Source organism: Phalacrocorax carbo, chromosome 10 (assembly GCF_963921805.1).
Source record: "Phalacrocorax carbo chromosome 10, bPhaCar2.1, whole genome shotgun sequence".
In the NCBI taxonomy this organism is placed as follows: Eukaryota; Metazoa; Chordata; class Aves; order Suliformes; family Phalacrocoracidae; genus Phalacrocorax; species Phalacrocorax carbo.
Window position 1 is genome coordinate 2,204,971 of NC_087522.1, and position 20,748 is coordinate 2,225,718.

At 48.3% G+C, this 20,748-nt stretch overlaps 1 protein-coding gene across 2 annotated transcripts in view; it reads left to right on the forward strand.

Moving 5' to 3' along the window:
* MSLN (mesothelin) overlaps positions 1-20,748 on the forward strand; it is a 79,106-nt gene that overhangs the window by 40,684 nt on the left and 17,674 nt on the right. The window contains exons 5-10 of one of the 2 annotated variants that reach the window (XM_064461402.1): positions 3,700-3,827; positions 5,716-5,952; positions 8,231-8,311; positions 14,584-16,284; positions 16,685-16,791; positions 17,106-17,191. In XM_064461402.1, the coding sequence (XP_064317472.1) occupies positions 17,122-17,191 (70 nt within the window). In that variant the 5' untranslated portion in view covers positions 3,700-3,827; positions 5,716-5,952; positions 8,231-8,311; ... (1 more) ...; positions 16,685-16,791; positions 17,106-17,121. The remainder of the gene's footprint in view (positions 1-3,699; positions 3,828-5,715; positions 5,953-8,230; positions 8,312-14,583; positions 16,285-16,684; positions 16,792-17,105; positions 17,192-20,748) is intronic. The other variant, XM_064461401.1, reaches the window with a different exon arrangement.

Below are 20,748 nucleotides of genomic sequence, written 5' to 3' on the forward strand. Positions count from 1 at the left end.
TTTTACTTTTTCAAGCAACAGATATATTTGAAAATAAGTCTTGAGGTCTCGTGAGTGGAGTCTGAAATCACTCCTTAATCCCACAGCTTAAATGTAGCCATGGAGAGTCTCTGCTTTACCAGCCCTTCATTCCCTGGTGTCCCTTTTTAATACAGACTTGAGAAACCCTTTCCAGTCTTGACTGGATAGTCTTACTCTAGGAGTTCACTAAACATGTCTGAGTATCTTTCTTTGTCCATTGTCACTTTTTTTGCCTGATGTACTTTGTGTCAGCCATCACCTTCTGCTTGATGACCGGAGGCAGTCGGATCTTGCTTGTACTAGAAGCTCTCAAATACAAACATAATGTTTTTCTGTGTAACATATCTCACCGCAACGCAGCGCAGAGCCTGTGCCACGCATCCCTCCCGTGTTTCAATCAGCGTAGTAACACTTTGCCTTGGTAGAGCAGTTTCAAATATCTGATGTCCTAGAACAGCCCCCACCGCTGACAAATGGCTTTTTTGAAGTTGTGTCATATTCTACCGATCTTTTTTACCGTGCCTTTCTGCCTCTATATTTTCTCTGAGCACCTTGCTTCATTATTATAAAAAACCTTGACAGTGATAATGGAATGGCTGGATTTCACCAAAACCAACATCCAGTTCAACTGGAGATCAGTTGCTCTGCCAAGTTATGTGGAAGAGCAGCAACATACACATTCCTACGTAGAGTACCCACTTGCTCATTAATAATCATTAACCTAATAATTTAGCTGGAAGAGGAAGCAGCCTTACCTCCCAAAACTTACCTTTTCTCCTTCCAGAACTTTGTGAATCCTCAAAAGCAGCATGTCATCCAGCAGCTGACTGCAGGAGTAGCTCTTCCTCTAGTGTCACCTTTTTATACGGTGATATCCAGCTGATCGCAGGGGACATGGTGAGTGATGCCAGGTGACTTCATTGACTCATTCCAAGGAGCAAAGGCCCAGCCCTTCCTGAAGCGTCCTCAGGTGTCACATAACTTGTGTCACTTGTTAAAAAAAATTGAACTCCAGTAAGAGTCTCTGCCCTTCCCCACTCATTCAGCATGGAAATGAGCTGCCTTAAAATGAGAACAGCTTTTAAGTGGGAAGGGTCAAAGAATCGATGAAGGCTCAACAGTGCAATTGCATAGACAAACTTTCTGTTTTGTTTTCCCAAGTGGGTTTGGGGGGGGGCAGTTTAGTATCCCCTGGGGAGCTCAGAACCTGGCAGAATTAGAGCCCTCTGTAGTCTCCTGCCATTAAAGATAAGACTAGCCAACAAAGAGGCATCACATAATGCTGTTTCAATAAACTGCCACTGCAATTACTGGTTGTTAGGCACTTATTCTGCTTATTGGTACATGAAACATTTCCTCAGTAGTGGTGTAAAGGAAAGCATTAAATCTGTGTCAGCTGGAGGGACAGTTTCCTTGCAGGCTTGTTTGGAGACTTCTGATGTGACAAGGTGGGCTGATCTGTTACGTTGTGCTTCCGAACCCAAAGGGGTTGTTTGAAGAAGCTCACTGTGATTTTTCTTAGCTATTTCTGCTATCCAACTATCTCTTTTTTGGTTCAGAAAAGTCCTTATGTATCCTAAAAACTTGAAATGGGTGCAAACTCTTGCTGAATTGAACATAAGAACTTACAGAGCCCTCTGAATTAGACCTGTGCATCCCTGGTTTCAGCTGCCTGCATCAAAGGAATTCCTAAGCCAGGGGATGGAGACGCATCTTTGTGTTTAAGACCCTACAGTGGATTTGTCTTCATGAATTTGTCTAATTGCATTATGGTATCTCTGGTATCCTGTAACAACAAATTCCATCCCTGAGCTCCCAGTGTATGGAAAGATGCTTTGGAAGCTTCTCCCCAGTAATGGAAGGGTTTGCTGGGATTTTGCTTCAGAGGAGGTAGGTCAATACCTTGGAAGTATCAGAGGGGTTTGCCAGGGGCTGCTCCTCGGGGCAGTACAGAAGGTGGGGGAAGGTAACAGGCGTTGCAGCCACCCGCATGGCCAGAGCCATTTGAACCTCGGGCGGTCGGCCGTGTGCTGGAGGGCAGAGAGCTCGGGGAGATTTTGGAAACACTGATGAAGGCTGGTGGGTGTGAGACCAGTTTGTCTTCTTGGATACCCCTGATTTAAAGAAGGTTTGTGGGTTGTGGATTAATGTCAAGAGGACAGTTTTGGAAGTCCTTTGTTTCTGCCTTGGTCCCTGATGTAGTTCTGCAGCGCGATCGGTTTCATTTCAGCAGTGAAAGGAAGGTGACTGTTTAGCTTTAGGGGAGGTGAATCATGCTCCTTTATCATACATGGTCATTCCTTTAATCCTCGACATTTGTAAGGACTGTGCCAAGCTCCTGTTAATAGGGATACAGTTGATTTATTGTCACCTGCTATGTCCCAAAGCTTTCTTCAGTACACCAAACGCTCCGGAGCCCTGCGAGGCCCAGGAATGTCTGTTAAAAGCTTCACCAAATATTTCTTACTCGGGTGACTATTTGCACAGGCTGTGATGTGACTGTGAGAGCAGATACTGCTCACGCAAGTGAGAATTAGTCTGGAGTCAGAATCTGCAAAATTTGAATGCTATCTTGATATTTCCTTGTGTTTCACAAGAGCCCTGAGATTGAGCTGGTGAAAAATAATAATGGGTTAGAGGTTTTTATGATTTTATTCAGAAGGCATTCGCTCCCACGCTGTATTTCAAAGCCAAGGTTTGCTTCCTGGTCACCCAACCTTGAGCAAAGTATCGTCAGTAATATGTGATTCACAGTATAGAAACAGTCTTGATTTAAATTAGCGCTAGAATGAATTGAATGAGATACTTTACACTCTCCATTAAGCACTTCAGACGTTGTCAGTTACTTTGGGGAACAGCTGTACTTTCACAAGAAGGTCTTGCTGGTGAGGTCGGTGGATCCCTGACACGTTAGGTTTGGTACCTCTTGTTATCAGGTCAAGATTGCGGAGTTTTAGCTTTAATTGAGCAGCTTTTGGAATGGAAAAGAGGAGGAATGAACAAGCCACCACCACTCGTGCTGAGAACTCAGCCAGGGGAAGTGGAATGATACAAAATCTGTGTTTTTTCTGAAACAGTTTTGAGTTTGGAAGGAAATATGGTTAGAAGCCAAACCAAGCCCCTGGGTAAACTGTGAATAAAAACAGACAGTTCAAGGTGATTGGGTGTGAAGAAATCCATCCCGTACAGGTCCTGAGAAAGGAAAACTGGGCTCCTGTGCTCATCTCCTCCCAAGGACTGTTGTTTGGCTGGTGGAAGCGCCCGTCAGAGCCATCTTCTGACAGGGTTTATGACAGGCGCTTATTATAGACCACCCCTGTCATCTCCTTTGGCCTATTTCAATCCCCAAATTTCTGCTGACATTACGGGAGTGACCACATGCTGCTGCTCTCTATGCATCCCCTTCCAGGCCACTCGCTCCAGCTCCAGGAGATGTTACGTTCCTCTGGGACTCTCACAGGGAGAGAGACAGACCTTGTCCCATGCCAGGAGATATCCCTCACGATATGTCTGCTCGTGGCTACAAACAGGTTGATTTGGGGAGGAGGGTGGGGGATTTCGTGCACTCTGATTGCTTTTAATCCTGCTTACTTCCCCGTGGATGTGTAAGCACAGCACATACCCTGAACTTAGTTAATGTGCCAAAAGACCTCACCTTTCCCCATTGTTATATTGCAGGAATAGCAGCATTTTGCTCGTGCGATCTCCACATGAGTGCAGCAGGAACGTGCAGGGCCCTGGGGCTGGGCTTAAGGACTCCGCACATCCCTATTCAGCAGGAAATCCTCCCCTCAGACGTGCCTGGGGTAAGTATATCCTCGGGAGAGGCTGCCCTGTAGGGAGGGGTTGTTCTGTATGGTGAGCATGGGCTGAGGTTTGCCCTGAACAGAAACCTGGCACACTGCCTGGGTACCCCTGCGGTCTCTGGGGCATCATGAGGGGCAGCGTTTGAGCTCAGATATTGGGGCTGCAGTCTTCCTACATGAGGGCAAGGATATGAACTTTCTTTAAATGGGGAATCAATCCCACGCTTGGCTCTGCAGGCACTGAGTTAGTGTCTCGTGCGTTACTTCAGAGCACAGACGTGTTCTGTAACTACAGCAATAAACCAGAGAGCTTTTATATTTTTAGCTGTATTAAGATAAACTATATAGATTTTATTTGTTGCTTTCCTTCATATTTAATATTAGGCAGTGTGACTTATCTCCTCCTCCTCTGTTGGTGAAAGGAATTTTTAAATTACGTCCACAAATCTTGCCCTTTACAGCAATTTTCTGCTGGGGACAGGTATTTCTTTTCTTCTGCTATGTCTTTTCTAGGCTATCTTCTGTATTTTCCTTCACATATATCATCTTAGATGCATGTGAAAGGCTTGGAATAAAATATCTGTATGTTTCCTCCTGCACATTAAAACTATCTGTAAATATGAACACGAACCCGAGTTAAACCATCACATCCCTGAAACGGAGCAGCGTGCATTTTTTGTGGCTGCCTGCATGCACCAAGCCTTGCTCAAGAGCCCCTTTCCTTCTGAGACCCTGTACCGCCGTGACCAGCCCCGTTCTCGGTGGATGTTTGCAGCTAGTCCTGCCCGCACGTCACGGGGGCTCAGGAGGGCTGGGGGTGTTCTCATCTCCCTCCTGCAGTGCACCCTGCCAGCTAAGCAAATGCCTACAAGTGCACTGGTTGTCTGGAAGGGGTGTTTCGGGGTGCGCCTGCGCCCCAGGCAGCGCACACAGGTGAGTGCCACCCGCTCGCTGGTGGCTTTTGTACGGAAACAAGCGCAGGTGACTCCTGAGATATGGGGCCCACAGCCACCAGGTGAGAGTCACCGGGCAGTTCTGCCATGAGGAAGAGGCTGATACCAGATTATTGACTCTGTTATCACTGGCTCCTTATGATTACTGCGTCAGGGGGTCAGCTCTGGGATGTAGCTGGGAGGTAGCTGCTCCTTGGGCAAGCCAGTGTGAGAGTACGGCCGCTCTATTGACTGTCTGCTTCATAGGGGTCAGGCCCTCTCGTCCAGTGGGAAGGGAGTGTAATGGGATGGGGGTTACACCCTATAGCGTATCTACTCAGGGCTTAACTTAAACTTGGTATTAAAACTGGTAGCAAAGCCGAATCACCCTTCACGTGGTGTCCTCATATGGATATGCTGCAGAAAAACAAGACCACCTGAAATTCTCACTTTGCCCTAAGATGGCACAATCTTCCTCATCCAGCTAATCCTTTATCTCCAGGGTTCAGCCACTGCTATACATTTGGGAGGGGTGGTGTCGGGGTGAAAGTGTCAGTGTGAGAGAGAGAGTTACAGGGTATCACAGCCCATCTGATGGGGTCAGGGAGCTGAAAGGAAGGTGAGTATAAACAACAGCCCACTTGAGGTTAATTTTGGTTGTTTATTTCCCAAGAATGAATGACCTGGGAAAAATGTTTTTGTAGAGGCACCTCATTGCTGAGATATTTTGTTATGCTTCATCTCCCAAAGCTTTGTCAGCCTCGCTGCTGCTATGCCATCTATCTGCCTTGCCCTTTTTTACTGATAACAAGACAATACTGTGACAAAATGGTCCTTCTTTGTGAGACTTTTGCGGTGACAGTGGAACTGGTTAAAAAAATAAAAGAATCTGACTCTGATCGTTGTTTACTTTTATATGAATCTGGACTCACCTCAGCGACGTTGTGTCTCCGCAGCGTGGCCTGTAGCAGAATGGATCACACTTCCTTCATTTCCTCCTCCCCCCATGAGATGCCGTGCAGCTCATCCGGGGGGTTAAGCTAGATTCCCCAGCTGTTTTCTGCAGTGCTGTCGTCACACGTAGCCCAGGATCTCAGCAGCATCATTGCATCAACCGGCACTTTCCTCCGTTTTGGATTTGCCTCCTGGGGTGTTTGTCACCTCCTGCTTCGAGTGTAGTTCTGTGCCTAACGGTGAGCTCAGTTTCCTGATGTACCTTAGCACATGGAAGAACCTTGGTGAGCCATGGCATGAAAGAGCATTAAGTAGCTGCAGAATTATTGTGCTGCTGCGATGACGTTCAGGTTTCATGTCCTTGCTCTTCTCAGGAATGCTCTAAGGCACTTCAGGAGTAACAAGGCCAGAGAGCAGCACATTTCTGTTCCCTGGTGCTTAACTGTGGAGGTGAAAATCTCCAGATGTAGCAGCTGGAAGTGAAAAAAGCAACTCTTTTTAGGGAGCATGGTCACAGGCACTTTAGGGATGCTTTTGGATGGATATATCTAGTTACTTGCCCCCACTAATTGCCCTCAGCACAGAGGTGGTAGAAGCTGACTTCGGCTCATCAGTTGACCTCCAGCATAACGTAGCCTTATTCTGGGATCCTCTGGCTTTCACTCTGAGCAAGAGGAAAATCCCTGGTGGTGGAGCTGAGTTTTGCATTTGTCCATATTCATTCTTTTTCAGTCTTGTCTCTTGGTAGCTCTTGGACCCACAGCATCCCAACAAGGCATATCGTGGTGCGCTGACATTTGTTCCAGGCAAAGAGCGAGGAGTGTTTGGGAGAGGCCTTTGCTAGCTTTAAAGGCCTGTAACCATTTCACAAATCTTTATTCTTCAGTACTGCAGAAACAATTTTTGGCACTTGTTGATCTTAAGGCTTACTGCTGTTCACAGATTATGAAACTAGAGCAAAGCAAAATTCACCTTGCATTTGAGTGAGACCCGTGTATTCCTCTTTGGTCTCACCTCAGACACCCCAACATCAGCTAGAGCAAAGCCTAGCTCTTCCTTCTCCAAAAAGATAGTGTATTATATCGTACACAGAGGCTCTCCACAAAGGACTGGGGTGCCCAGGCCAGAGCTTTCTGCCCAGGCTGTGGGGAACGGTGACCGTGCAGTCCACATCTTGCAGAACACGATGTTTCCAAATGATGTTCACTTAAAGTTAGCAGATAAAATGGCTGAAATGGCCAAATCCCACATCATAAGCCCAGAGCCCATTGAATTTATGCAATTTATAAAGGTGAATTAATAAGACAACACTTGGGAAAAATTTCAGGTAGCTCTCTTACATGGTGGAAGCCAATTACACACAGAGAGGTTTTTCCTTTGCGTTGCTGGAGGTGACAACAAAAGCATTTGCGACTTGGCATTTGGTAAAGTGGCATCTGCATTACCGAATCCAGCCCTAGCCCTTAGTGCAGACAGGTCTGGGACGCGCGTGGTCTCTTCCCTGCTGTGCAACGCGTGAGGGTGCTGTAGCGGAGCTACTCTGCTGGGAAGGTGCTGCGTGCTTGTGAAGCCACCTTTGGGTGTGGGAGTCCCAAGTGAGTTCCTGCCCTGCGAAAGCATCAGTGTTAGAAGGGTGTGACACAGAACACGCTGCCCAGAATGAAAAATCAATTGACTCAAATCTGGATCAAATCCTGCGAGCAGCAGTTTCACATTTTCAACAGGGATTGGCTGAAGATGGCCCCGAGTGGCCAATTTGCTCAGGTTTTTTTCTGAACTTGTCCGATATCTGGGCTGTTTCCTAAGTTTTGTGAGTTATTGGTCCATGTCTGATTTGCTCACTGTGGCTTTTTCTCAGGCCATGTTCTCAAAACACTCAGAGACTCTTGCCAAGCAATGTTTTATTCTAGGGATGGAGAGGGACTTCTTGGCAAGTCAAAGGGCAATATATTGTTAGATGTATAATGTAAGTATATGAAACTAGAGGATAAACAAGCACCATGGAAAGATTTACAGTATGGACTGAAGTATCATAGTATTAGGGAGGCAACGTCAGCAATAGAGACTTTTTTTTTCCCAACAGCAGTTAAATCATGCTGTTGCAGCATTACTGCATGCTGTTGCAGGCATTACTCCGTTTCCATGGCTAGGCTTAAGTCAGCTTTGACAGTAACATCAGTCCATCCCACTTAGTTTCATGTAAAGCTGTTGCTCTAGCATGAAGACAACTACGGAGGCAGATTTTTGCTTTTGTTCGTTTGACAAGTGACCAGCCGATACGGAGGAGGAGAGAACTGGATCATACAGGAGGGTGACGGGGGCTGAGACGCAGGAGTGGCAGCCCCGTGGTCATCTGTCTGGGGGGCCGTAGCGAAGGGTACGCGTTTCTGTCTGCGAGGAGTCACGATTCAATATGTGGTTTTGTTCTCAAGTGGAATGCAATCAGAAGTACAAGAGTATATGACTGAAAAAAGAGAACAGAAATTACTAACGTGTGTCTTGAATATATTTCAGCAGAGCCTCCACAAGAATGGATACTGGTTTGTGAAATCTTCCAGCTTGGTTAAAACAGCTTCTTCCTCATGGCTTTTTCCCCAGGTGAGTGACTTGGCAGAGACCTCCAGCGGCGGCGGGAGAGGCTCCCAGCAGAGAGCTGGTGGGTTAGCAGGGCTGAGCTCCTGGTGCCCTCTGGTGCTTGCATGCTCCTTGTCGCAGCCTGGTCCCAGGGACGTGCTGGCAGATGGGTGGCCTGAGCCACCAAAGCAAGGGAAAAGGTGCTGTGGAGGCGGCAGGCTGTGCACAGCTCCCCTGGCTCAGTGCAGGACCCTTTATGGGTGGGCACCTAGCGGGCTGACAGGTTGCAGGAGGCAGGAATGCCAAGAACTGACCCTGCAGTACTTCTCTTGCTTTCCCCCTCGCCAGTTCTCTGCACAGCTCTGACCTTGCCATGTAATTTTTGACACTTTGCTTAACGTCCTGTATTTCTCCTGCCTTTCCTGTCCTGGTAAGTACGGACACAGCCAGGCAAAGTGCCTGCCTGTGGCTCCATGTGCTATTTCGAATGTGATGTTCAGCCAGGTTCATTGATAGTCCTGCTTGGTACATGTTTATTTTTCATCAGACACATACATGCAGCAGGAAGGGGTTAAACCTTCCTTCCCTTACCCTACGGAGCAGGTCACTGCAAGGGCAGGACAAGGCTGGATACTCTGAGCTGAAGTGGAGTAAATCCCTTGCAGGTGCTAGGCATGGCAAGGTGCTAAGTGGGTGTGGGGAGAAGGTACTTAAGAAGAGTGTTTAGGGCTGGTGGCTTTTGGCTGATGGGAGTCTGGGGAGAGTGAGATTTGGGTTTTTAATGGTTTGGCTTTCCAGTTCAACAGCTGTATCTCTGACTTTCATAAGGTGGGTTTCTTCCCCCCCGCCCCTTAGGGCTGTGTATGACCTATCACCCACTATAGGTGACTGTGTGCACACACGTGCACGTATATCTCTGTTTATAAAGGAGAGGGAAGTTGGACTGCTCTGTTGCATCGCAAGGTGTCAGCCTTGCTGTAAGGAGAAGCAACTGAGAACACGCAAAGTTTCCTAGCAGGTGGCTGACTCATACAGGAGACCATTTTCTCGAAGCTATAAAATACAGAGGCAGAGCTTCTTTGTACTTGAGAATAGGGAGTGTCTGTCAATTATAGCTGTATTTTGCTGCACTTCAGTGTATGGTAGAGATGTCCAAGTGCTGACAATACTCACAACAGAGCCAGGAGGGGCAGGAGCATTCCTGGGTGCCCACAGCACCTCACCCTTTCTTGCCTGGCTCTCTGGAAGGTGAGTGTGTGCTTTGGGAGGACCCACTCAGCCAAAGGATGTGGGAGTTGTGAGAACATGGCACAGCAGCTGGCACCAGTAGTGCTGTTCCTGGAGCACTGGGTGCCAAATACTTTCAGTGCTGTGAACACCATTGTACAGCCAGAACTGAGGGCTGAGGGGCCAGTGTCGTGATAGTCTGGTTCTTCCTAAGCAGCCTTTCAAGGCTGGGCTTCTGTGAGCATGCATCAGCTCGGAGCCTCCTCCTGCTGAAAACTGGTCTTCCAATAATGTAAGTGACCTTAAAACTGGTCACGCTTCTTATTCCTGGCTGCAGATGTGTCAGGAGTGTCTACAACTGGCATAGCCTCAAGACCCTTCCCTGATGGGTGGCTAAAAAGGGTTAGGGCATTGCTAAGCACCACTTCTGCTCTCTAGTGCAGCCCGCTGGTCACCAGCAAGGGTAGAAACCTTGCCAAGAGAGGAAAATCAGATGCTAGAGTAATTACTTTTTTGTTTTAGCTTGGTTTGGGCTTATAATTCAGGGCAAGATTTGATTGTTAGGTGTAGGGGGCTTTGGCTTTGTTACAGAGGAGAGAAGGAGGTAGAAAGCAAGGAAAATCTCTTGTGTAAACCTCTGGCAAGGTGTAATGTGGTGGCTGGGTTTTACTTTCAGTTATAAACGAATATTTGATGCTATTTGGCCTTTTTATCCTGTCTTAATCGTCTCTGCTGCCTTTGTGTTAGTCTCCGTGACACTTCCTTTAGCAATGTGCAGAGAACAGCTTTGGGAGTGCCCTGTGGTCAGAGCAGGGTTTGACCTGGAGTTAAAACAACAGGGAATAAATCAGGATTGGGTTTTAGCCCTGAGGTGACTGAGGGTTCGGCATGTTTGGTGGTAGGCAGGTCTCCGGGACCCTTGGCTTTTCCTCTCTCCTCCTCTGAAACTTAGGAGTAGCCTGAAGCGATGGCCTGTTAGCGCAGGCAGGTGAGGCACAGACAGTCTTTCATGGGCTGTAAAACGCAAACCTTCAGTGTCGGGTTCTGGTGACCCCAGTGGCATTTGTAGGTGTGGGCGCAGTAACATCTTGAAGCCCATAATGTTTCTTTTCACGTGTTACCTGCTTGTAGCTGAATGCTTAAGCAAACAGGTGAAACAAGCTGCTTATTGAACCAAATATCACCTTGTTTATAAAGATCTCTCTAGCTGACGTTTAACAAGCAGGCACGTAACACCAAGCAGTCACGTGCTGGACGTGACCTGTGTGATTATGCATTCTTGTGAAGATCTATGCCGAGATAAGAATCAGTCCTGTCAATTTGAAACTGTATTTGCATTGATAATAAATCTGAGGGTATAATTTTTGCTCAGTTGCTTTCTGAACCGATGGCCGCTTCTGGTATCTGCCGCTCCTTGAGACAGAGCCATGTAATTTAATCGCCTGTGTGGAGAGCGAACTCCTTTTCTGGTCCAAACTACCCCTCTGGTCCTGTGAATCCGTTGGTTTGCAGAGAAAAGTGGCTACGCAGCCAAAACGGGCCAAAATGCTTTGTGCGACAAAGGCTAGGATGCCAGGCATCACAGTCGCCTATCATGCTAACGCTCTCTTATTGCCAACACCAACCACAGCAGTATGTTCAAGAGGAAAACCTTATTTATAGGTTACCTGGCAAGCTGTGGCTTTCCAAAAATGTGTTTTCTGCCTTAACCCAGAACCTTTCAGGCTGCCAAGCCAAAACATCGCTCCAGGCAAAATGGTTGTAAGACTGATGCACTCTTAAGCCAGGAGATCTTCTGATGAATGCCTGGAGAGCCCTCCTGACTTTCTTTTCTGTGATTCTTTAGGTAGGTGGCAGTGGCTTTGGTCCATAGCAGCAGGAGCGAGGGCAGGAGTGCTACGTACAGGAAGCGGCGAGCCATGGAGCAATGCTGCTTGGTTCGTTGCCGCTGAAATCTCGGTTCTTACATGTGAGCAATTTTTAGCAATGTTTCCTTGTTTGTGTTTTTGGGGAGATAAGGAGGTTTCACATAGCCTTGCTTCAGTTACTGGGGAGTCTTCCTTTGTGTGCCAAGTCCCAGTAAGCCCGAGATGTGTACAGAGAGGATAAAAGAAGAGCTAATTGTAAGTGTTGACTGTCATAACAGCTTTTTGTGGGCTTGGAGCTGTTTATACCTTAGACCACAAATTTTGCATCACTTCTGTCTTATCCTCTTCTGTCACCTCTAGACGCAACCCATTGCAGGGGGCTCATGCAGCTCACTCTAGCAGCAAGCCCATCTGTTCCTTGCCCCACCAAAGAGAAGAGGTTTGTTTTAGGCAGAGACTTGACCTTCATGGCCCTCTCCTCCTGGTTCTCTGTCCAGTCTCCTTTGGAGGTCCTCCTAAAAGCTGCTGTTGTGTCTGTCACCTTCTGAGCTGTGGTCCAAAGGGTTGGACACCGCAGCTGTGTCCTGTCGTGCTCCTCCAGGACCTTCCAGGTAGTCTACCTGTCTGGGCGTTTTGGTGTGATTTTTGTTCTGTGATCCCTTCTGTCAGTATCTACATGTGAGAAATGAATTTAGTTTCCCTTTTAGAGCTGTATGTCTCCAGATCCTCTTTTTATAACCGGATCATGTTGTCCCAGCAGGGCCCTGACAGATTTCTTCATGAGGCAACTGATGAGTCTGTGATTCTATAAGAAACAGAAAAATAACGTCAAGTTTTTGAAAGATACCTTCTAACTTCCAGTAGCTTCCTTTGCCTTTCTGTTCACTTACAGCAGTTTGGTTTTCTTTGCTAGGTGCTACATGTTTGCTTTCAGCCTTCGGTATGTCTTTATATAATTTCTGCAGCACCTGCACCATTTTAGCCTTTTAATTGCTCCTTTTGGTTTCTCTTCAGCAAGCTTTCCTATTTTGTGCTCTGGTGTTCCTGTTCTTAAACCTCTCCTTCCAGTTCTTGGTCATGCACTGAGTTTAGGGTGAATGAAAAGGAGTGCACTGGTGGGGCTCTCTGGACCCAGTGAGTCACCACGGCCCTTGCAGAGTCACAGAGGGGTTTGGCTGTGGTCTGACTTACAATAGTAAAAGCCCAAGCCCCATCTTGTAAGGGTGCTCTGAGCGAATGGGAGACCTGGCTTTTCTGAGGAAACAAAGCCCTTTTTGTTCGGGGTGAAAATCACAGGGAAGTGCCATGACTTTGGGCTAAGCAGGGCGTGTGGTGTGCATGGCGGAGGAGTGATTGGGAAGGATTTATTGTCTGTTGCCACACCTGGCTTAAGATGGCAGGAACACCTCGGCAACCAATCGCACAATTCAGTGTTACTGAAGAACATTTAAAGCACACTTGATGCTACGCAGGCACGGTCAGGTTGGGTGAGAAGAGGGCTATTGAGACACTGACTCATTTTCCTGTGGTACAAAGTACGCCTCAGACCTGTCCCACTCTTGCCCACCCACTGCAGATTTCTTTGCCTCCCCTCCTGCCCCGGCCTCTCGGGGTGTGTGTGTGTTTGAGATTGTGGTGCAGAACTGGGCTTCACTCCCCGCTTGCTATCGCTGGGAAATTCGTGCATTGGAGAAGAGGGGGAGGTGACATGAAGGCATTCGATTTTTGCAGTTTAGGGAAAAGGAAGCTTGCGGAGAGGGAGGAATGCGAGAGGGAAGGGAGGCGGAGAGATGTCTCCTGTGTAACTGTGTTGAGCTAGACATAATCGTTCTTACAGGTGAGCCCTAAAATCCCCCTCACAGGCCTACGCAAGAGCAGGCTGGCTGCACCTCTGTCAGCCGAGGTATATACAGCTGCACCACGGTGCAAAGGGCAGCCTGAGACCCCTCCCAGCTCTGTACTTCTTGGATAAGAGAAGATTTCTGGTTGTCTACCACCGAGAGCAAGTTTTACCAGCAGTCATGTTACATGCTCTGTGTTCCCATTAGTCTGCAGCTGAGAAGCGTGATGCTGCGAAATCAGAAAAATTCGTAAAGGGTGGGGACAGCAGTGCTTAGGAAGGGAACATGGTGCACATGAGACTAATGACGGGGAGAGCTTTGCTTCTGGGGAGGTGGTAGCTGAGGGTGTGCTAGGCTCTGTCCCCTGAAAGACTCATCTGCCCAGGTGTGGGCTGCAAATATCTCATTCTTGCTTAGTCACAGTTGCTACCTGGGTCACTGCATGCTGCTAAGAATATTCAGATAATAGGAATAAAGCTCCTAGACCACCTCCCTGCTGTTTAGCATGAATGTTATTGCTGAATTATGGGTGTAAAACCTGCTTTTCCAGAGTCATGTCACTTTTTGTGAGACTCTGACACTCTCCTCTCTGGCCACCCATCAGGGTGATCTTACCCTGACGTGCTAAGCAGTGCTGAGCCTCCTGCGGTAACACGGCTTGTCCCTGCGCCCAGCCAGGCTGGGGTCTGCAAAGCGCAGGAAAACCTGCCACAGCCCAGACTGCTGCTCCCAGCTTTCAGTGCTACAGGGTGGTGAAGTTGGATGTGGCATCACATCCAAATACTAGAAACCCTCCAGCTGGAGGGCTATTTCAAGGAGCTGTAGCTCTCACTTAGGCTTACTCAGACAGATGCAATGTCACAGATCAGCTCTGGCCTTAATCTAGGTAATAATCAGAATTTTGCTTTGGTATGAAGCATGCAAAAAATGTGATAGTGGTTCACCTCTTACTGTGTTGAAATCATTGCCTGTCATCCCATCTTTGAGCTCCTCTGTCTTCACCTCCTCCACTGTGCGCTTGTTGAATCAAAGACCGTTTTGTTCGTACCACACCTAGCACTCGTGGCTCTGTGCTCACGGCTCAGAGCTGCTAAAGGATGAACTCAAACGGCAGGTACCGAGCCTTCTGCTCGCTCACGCTGTGAGCAGAACTAAGACAAGTATCGGTTTATTTACAGGTGAAAGCTCTTCCTTGGCTTTGTGAGCTCTGGTCTCCCTCCCTATGAAGGGGGTGCTCTGCACAGCCTTTAGGCGTGACCCCCTGGCTGACCTGAGCAGAAAATGCCAATGCTCTGCTTGCCCCCTCCCCTGGTTTTCTCATCTATGGCCAAGGCTCAGTGTTGTTTTTTCTGCTTTTCAGATCTCCTGTTCTTGCGTTTCACCTCTCCATGCCCTGGGGAAGCGCCACAGGCCTGACTGCAGGTGGTCAAGGCCTGCTGAGCCACACGCTCTTTGTTGCTTTCTTGGTTGACTCTTATGTGCACCCACAGTTCGTCCAGCAGCATGTCCAGGGCTCCCCAGCAGCACGTGCCTGGCTGACCCTCCGTCGTGGACAGCCTGCTTGCAGCGTTGAATTCCCCAAAGGCCCAAGGCAGCGAAGGCTTTGGTATTTGAAACTTGATTGAGGGATCTCCCATCCTACTCAAGGACACCTCATTTGGATTTCCTGGAGAAGAGGCTTCTCGCTTTGAACTAGGAGCCGGTGAATCTGACTACTTACAAAATTATTCATTTCAAGTTTATATAGATTTGGGTGGCTTCAAGTGGGTGTTGATGAGAGTCCCTTTCACGTTGGGCATCCTCTGCACTTCTGACAAACCACATTTATGAATCAGTGTTGCACTAGTCCCAAAATAGCTGATAAGCATGTTAAGCAAGGTAAGAAAACCAGGAGTGTGGAGAGAGATGGGGTTTGGGTACCTGGTGATGTTGTGAGTCAACACTGGCATTTCTCGCTGTTGCCACAAACACATGAGTTACAGGTGGGCATGATGGGGCAAGCCTAAGCCTGGCACGTAACTGCCTTATGGAAGAAACTCCTCTTGAAAAGCATCAATAAAGTGACCAAAGAAGGATTTTAAAATCTGAGGATGCAAAATAACTTCCCTACATCCAGACAAATTGAGATAGGCTATTTCTTAGTGACTTGGGGGCTCAGATGCAAGGGGAAAAGTCTGAAATGGGCAGAAGATAATTTAATATCCATCCCTTGTTAGAATCTACAGCAGGTGCCTTTTTTATTCTTGCAGATTAAGCTTGCCAAGCTTTCCTTGCTGAAGTGCTTCTAGGCTAACCGTTAACTCGGGGAGAGCACAAGTTCAGTCAAAATCAGATCTCTCTGCTGATGCACAGGTCTGGGGAGGTCATGGGGAACGACACCATGTGTGATTCAGCCAAGGAAGGAACAGGGCAAACCCATTCCTCAGCTCCTGCAGCATGCAGTTGCTGCATAAAGACCCCCTAAATCCAAATGTGATCTCCTTAATAAGAATGTTATTTAGTTTTTAAAATAGAGTAGCCTGCAGGAATTGGAAAGCCCGTAAAGTTGTGTCGTAGCAACTTTGCAGCAAGGAAATAAATGAAGGTTTGTTGTGGGAAAGGCCAGTTCTGGTGATAGGGAGACAAGGATCTCTGGGATTACAGTTCTGGAGCCATTGGATAATAACATGCCTGCTCAGTGGTCTTGTTGCAGTGGTGCTTGTGAGTGCTACCGAGCTGCTGCAGTGAGTGCTGATGCAAGAGCCCACGTGGCGCTTGGGTGCAGATGTTGGGCACCGTGGCATGAGGCCAGCGTGCCCCAAGCACCCCTGAGCACCTCAGCAAGCAGAGGTTCATCAAGGCAATAGGACAGATGGTTGTGCTGTGGGATTTGCCTGCACGAGTCCCAGCCTTTTATCCTATTGCAGGGCTACATTTTTATTTCAGCTATCTTGATTCTTCTGTCCTGAGTGGAGAGCTCCGTGTTTCAGCTGGTTGCCCTTGCTGAGTCTGGAGCAGAGTTGCCAGTTCGACGTACCTGTGATCTGAAAACGGCCTGTCTGGCCAGCAGGGGAGATGCCAGGTATTTGTCTTTGGGGCTTCCCAGGTGGAGACGACTGGGGTAAGCAGTAATTCCAAAAGGGCCAGACATTTCAGGCTCCACTGAAGCCAGATTTCCTGATGACAAATATTTCTTTGGTAACTAGAGGAAGGTGGTCCTAGAGTAGCTCTGTCCTGGGAGCACAGCTTTATTTTTGCTGCCTCCTGTAAATCTCCTGGGCAGGGCAGGGAGGGAAGGCACCTATTCGCTGCTCTCATCCTGCTCGCTCCATGTGGCCTCGCTGCAGGCTCAGTGTTTCCTGCTATATCCTAGAAATGCCAAGCATTAACAAATAGCATGCATTTATTTGTACTGCGAAACGTTTGTATTCTCAGGAACTTATAGGTGTGTCCAGTGCTCCGAATCCATCCTGTAATTTCAGATGCCGTTTTGAGAAGCCAGAGACACACCCTGACTTGCTCAGTGAAAAGCAGCCCTCTGCGGATGGTAGCGCTGCGCACTAAGTGCCCGGCAGCTAGCGGCTTGCAGGTAAGCGCCACGGTTAGCCGCGTTGTGCAAGCCCTTACCCTCCTCTGCCAAAGGGGAACCTGCTGACTTCAGGGCGCCGATAGCAGTGAATCCAGCTTAACCCTGAATTCTCTGCACGCAACTCCGTGCTTTCCCAGGCATAGCGGGCCCTCAATAGTTTCCCATGTGCTTTGGGTCTGGGTCTTCAGAAGGGTTTTGTGAAGGGTGTTGGTGTCCGTTTACTTGCGATACAGTCGCCTTTTAACTTTCCTACTCCTGAGTTTGGTTTTGCAATTAAGCGTTATTCATGTTTGATTTTTCTTGGCTGAAATAAGGTGATTCTTTGCATGTATGGGCACTCTGAAGACCTTTGCAGACATGTCGCCTTTACTCCCAGGGCTGGGCTTCCTCCTTTTGGTCGGTGAGTATTACTGTGAGGGTGATGCATGTCCTGGCAGGATTTTCTTTACCCTCAGCTGTCGCTGAGATAATCCTTTGATTATCCTGGGTAAATTGTGCTGAAAGACTGTTGAACGGTATGTTGGTGGCTGCTCTGAACTTCAGCCTTTAGTTATGCTTGTTTATTGTTGTGTCTGTGAACCAAAATATGTTAATTCTTGTAATAAACAGAGTGGAAAGACAAAATCAGAATTCACTCTCCTCCTGCCATTGCAGAGCTGTCTGCTGATTGCTCGTTGCTCCTTCTGTTGGAGCATCCAGGTGTCTCTGGGAAAGCACTTAAGTAATCTTAGCTGAATCTGATTACCTCTCTATTCCCCTACTTTCCCACCTTCTGTGTTTTTGGTAAAAAGGGATTCCAGAGCAGGACCTTTGCTTCTTTCAGAAAGTGTCAGGGCTTTATTCTTCCACCTCACCCACCTTGAGCTGGTTTTTGCAGTGCTTGTTAATGACAATAGACCATGAACCTGTAACGTTACAAACAAGCTAATGAGCCACCAGCTGGGGAACAGCTACATAAAGGGACTGTCGTTTTCTCTGCGGTAGGCTTAGTTATCAGTACTACAGGAAGGAAAACAAACAGATAACTTTTTTCTCTTTTTATTTCTTTAATTAAGCAGTTGTCACTCTTCAAAACTGACCCACGTATTATGGACACCCTGATAAAAATGTGATCGTTTCCAATTTTCTATTAACTTGCCGTATGAGGAGGGATGTCTCTGTCCAGCAGAAGTACGCAGCTGGCTTGTAAAAGTTAATGACTCTTAATGCAGTTCCTTTTAAGCCGGGCAGGTCAGTAATTTTGGTGGTGCATTCTCATGTTGGCCACTGGCTCAGTGTGCAGCTGTGGGGAATCATTCTGTTTCTCTGGGCCATGCTTGCCCCCATCCATCTTCCATCTTCTTCTGTAAATGCCCTAGATAACTGGTGATGGAGGAAAGGCAGAGAATCAGAAATGTCCTGAGCTTGTAGAGAGTTTTCATCCAACAGCTTGCATGCGCTGCCCTTCTGGGGAGGGATTGGAGAGAGGGGAAGGAAAACACAAGTTTCTGGGAGTCCCTAAACAGGTTTCTGAAAGGGAAGGGCAGCAGAGCTAAGTGTTTTGCTGCCACACTATCGACAGGAATGGCCTTGCTGTAAAGAAGCAGTGCTTCTGAGACCAAGCGACTTTGTGGCACACAAGTGCCCTCATGGAGGAGGAGGGACTGTGGAGAGCCGGTGAACTGTGAACGGCTCAGCTTATGTGGGTGAAGGAGACAGTCCCTTCTGTTGTGGAAGGCTTCACTGCAGCCTGGCATGCCTGTGCGCTGCCAAAGCAGGGGAGTGGCGGCGATGTTTTGGAAGAGTCTTGCTCCCAGAGTGATGTGCACATTACTGTAGGTAGTTCATGACACGAGCTGAGTCCATAGCCTTTGTTGCGCTGTTGTGAGATTAAGGATTTCTTGTCGTACGATGAGGATTGGTACGTTGGGGTCCCCTCTGATCTTGCAGAGTGAGAAGCCACCCTTCGTCTTCCTCCCTCGCCCTGCGTGGGGAAAAAACACTGCTCTTGTGAGTCAATGGGACTATTTGCATGCTTAAAGCTTAAACGTGCATAAGAGCTTCCCAAGAGTGAGGCCAGAGGGCTTGGCTGTATGTTTCCAACGTCCAGTCCTGAGGCGAGCAGGAAGCGATTATCACGGTGCAAACAGCTCGGCTTTGTCTGCAAGCAGGGAGATGTGGCCTCAAGGCCAGCCTCTGGCACTGAACACTTGGTTATGGTTTTGGTGACTCTTCAAGGGCTTTCTCTAGGAGTAAAGTTAATGTGTGTTCGGTCTAGAGGAAAGCGCTGCATTTGCACAGCTGTGTGTATGTTTCCTTTGCCTGTTACTTACTGACAGTTCTCTATTAATTAAATGATTACAAAGGTGTAGCAGTTGGTAATCAAAAAAGCTGTTATACCAATTAGGGACTCCTCTCATCCATCCCTCCAAGCTATTTTATCATCCCCTTCCTAATGCAGGTCATTGGGCTGGTGAACACATCCACACCAAAGCAAGCCGCTGCCTTCCTCCTCCTCCCGTTCTTCCCCATCACAGTTCAGTGATGAGAGTCTCCCATCCTCTCGATTTCTGTGCCCAAATATCACCGTGGCTTTGACTGACGCTGCCCTGGGCTGGCTTAGCCCAGTCCCTTAGCCACATGGTGTCAAGGAACCAAGGAGTTTGCTTCTGTGTTTTTGGTTTTGGGGCTCGGCTCCTCCACGTTCCCCCCATGAGTCATTTCTGACCAAATATTTGTAGATGACACCAATCCTGGCGATGCTTCCCCCATGGGGGTATGAGGGCTGGGAGGCACTGATGCTTTAGAGCCATGGAGTGATTGTGCTGAACCTGAGCTCTGCCACACCTCTGGGTTCGCTGGGCACTACTCAGCCAGCCCTGGGCTAGCTGCAGGGCAGCCGGGCTCGCTGTGGTCTGCCACGCACCAAGATGGGTCAGAGGATGTGGCTAAAGGGGTGGGAGGAGAATAGTGCAAACTGGACACGCTGTGTGGCGTGGTGGTGGGCGAGCATGGCGAGGGGCGGCTGCGGCAGGCAGCTCTGCAGGGCTCTGGCCCCTCTCTGTGGGCTGAGATTGGGCACAGCTGCCCCAGGAGATGGGTGAAGGTGGCAGTGCTGCCCAGCCGAGTCCTGAGTGTGCTGGTAGAGAAACACACTGACAGAAAGAACTGTGCAGTGGTTCAGTGCTAGCAAATGGTGACAGTCAGCCTGCCAGTGTAACCTCAGAAGCCTCTAACCATTACCTTCTCCCTCTCCCTGCCTCCCGTGTCATGTAGTGCTTGTTGCATTCACTTGTTCTGTCCTGTCAGAAGCTAGTGGGGAAGTATCTACCTTCCCATTTTTGCTGTACACAGAGAATGCTGAGCTTGGTAGGCTCCTAGTCTGAAGTAAATAATACTAATGCCAGGCACATTTGAGTCTGTGTATGTTGTTATTGGCTTCCTAAACTTGCATTTCGCCACCTTTCCAGCTTCATGGCGTTGGCAGGGGAGATGTAAGTTGCCATTAGGAACAATGTAAAAGTTGGGAAACAAGGAATAGACAAGTGGAGGGCTTGCACAGACCTGCCGAGAGGCAGCAGTGACAGGTTGACTTCTTTCAGTAAATCCCTGTCAAACTCTCGGGTGGGACTGGCGTGGGGGCTGTCATGCCCTGGGGTTACCTGCGTTGTGTGCAGTTCAACAGCTCAGGGCGATTTTAATCAAGTTGAGGACTTTGCAGGAAAAACGTATGCAATACAATACGGGCTTGGCTACAATTGACATGTTGATGGGGACGCTGCAAGAAACAAGTAAAAGCTGCAGAGCTAAATGCATTGTGGAAGTATAAGTGTGGTGAGCCTGGCCATAGTGCACGAGGGATACTGGGCAAGTCCTGGAGAGAAGGATTGTCCCCAGAGTGTCGTTTCTGCCCCCTCCCTTGCTTTTTTCCCTCTTTGGGGACAGAGATGCATGCAATCCCTCCAATCCCTCATGTCA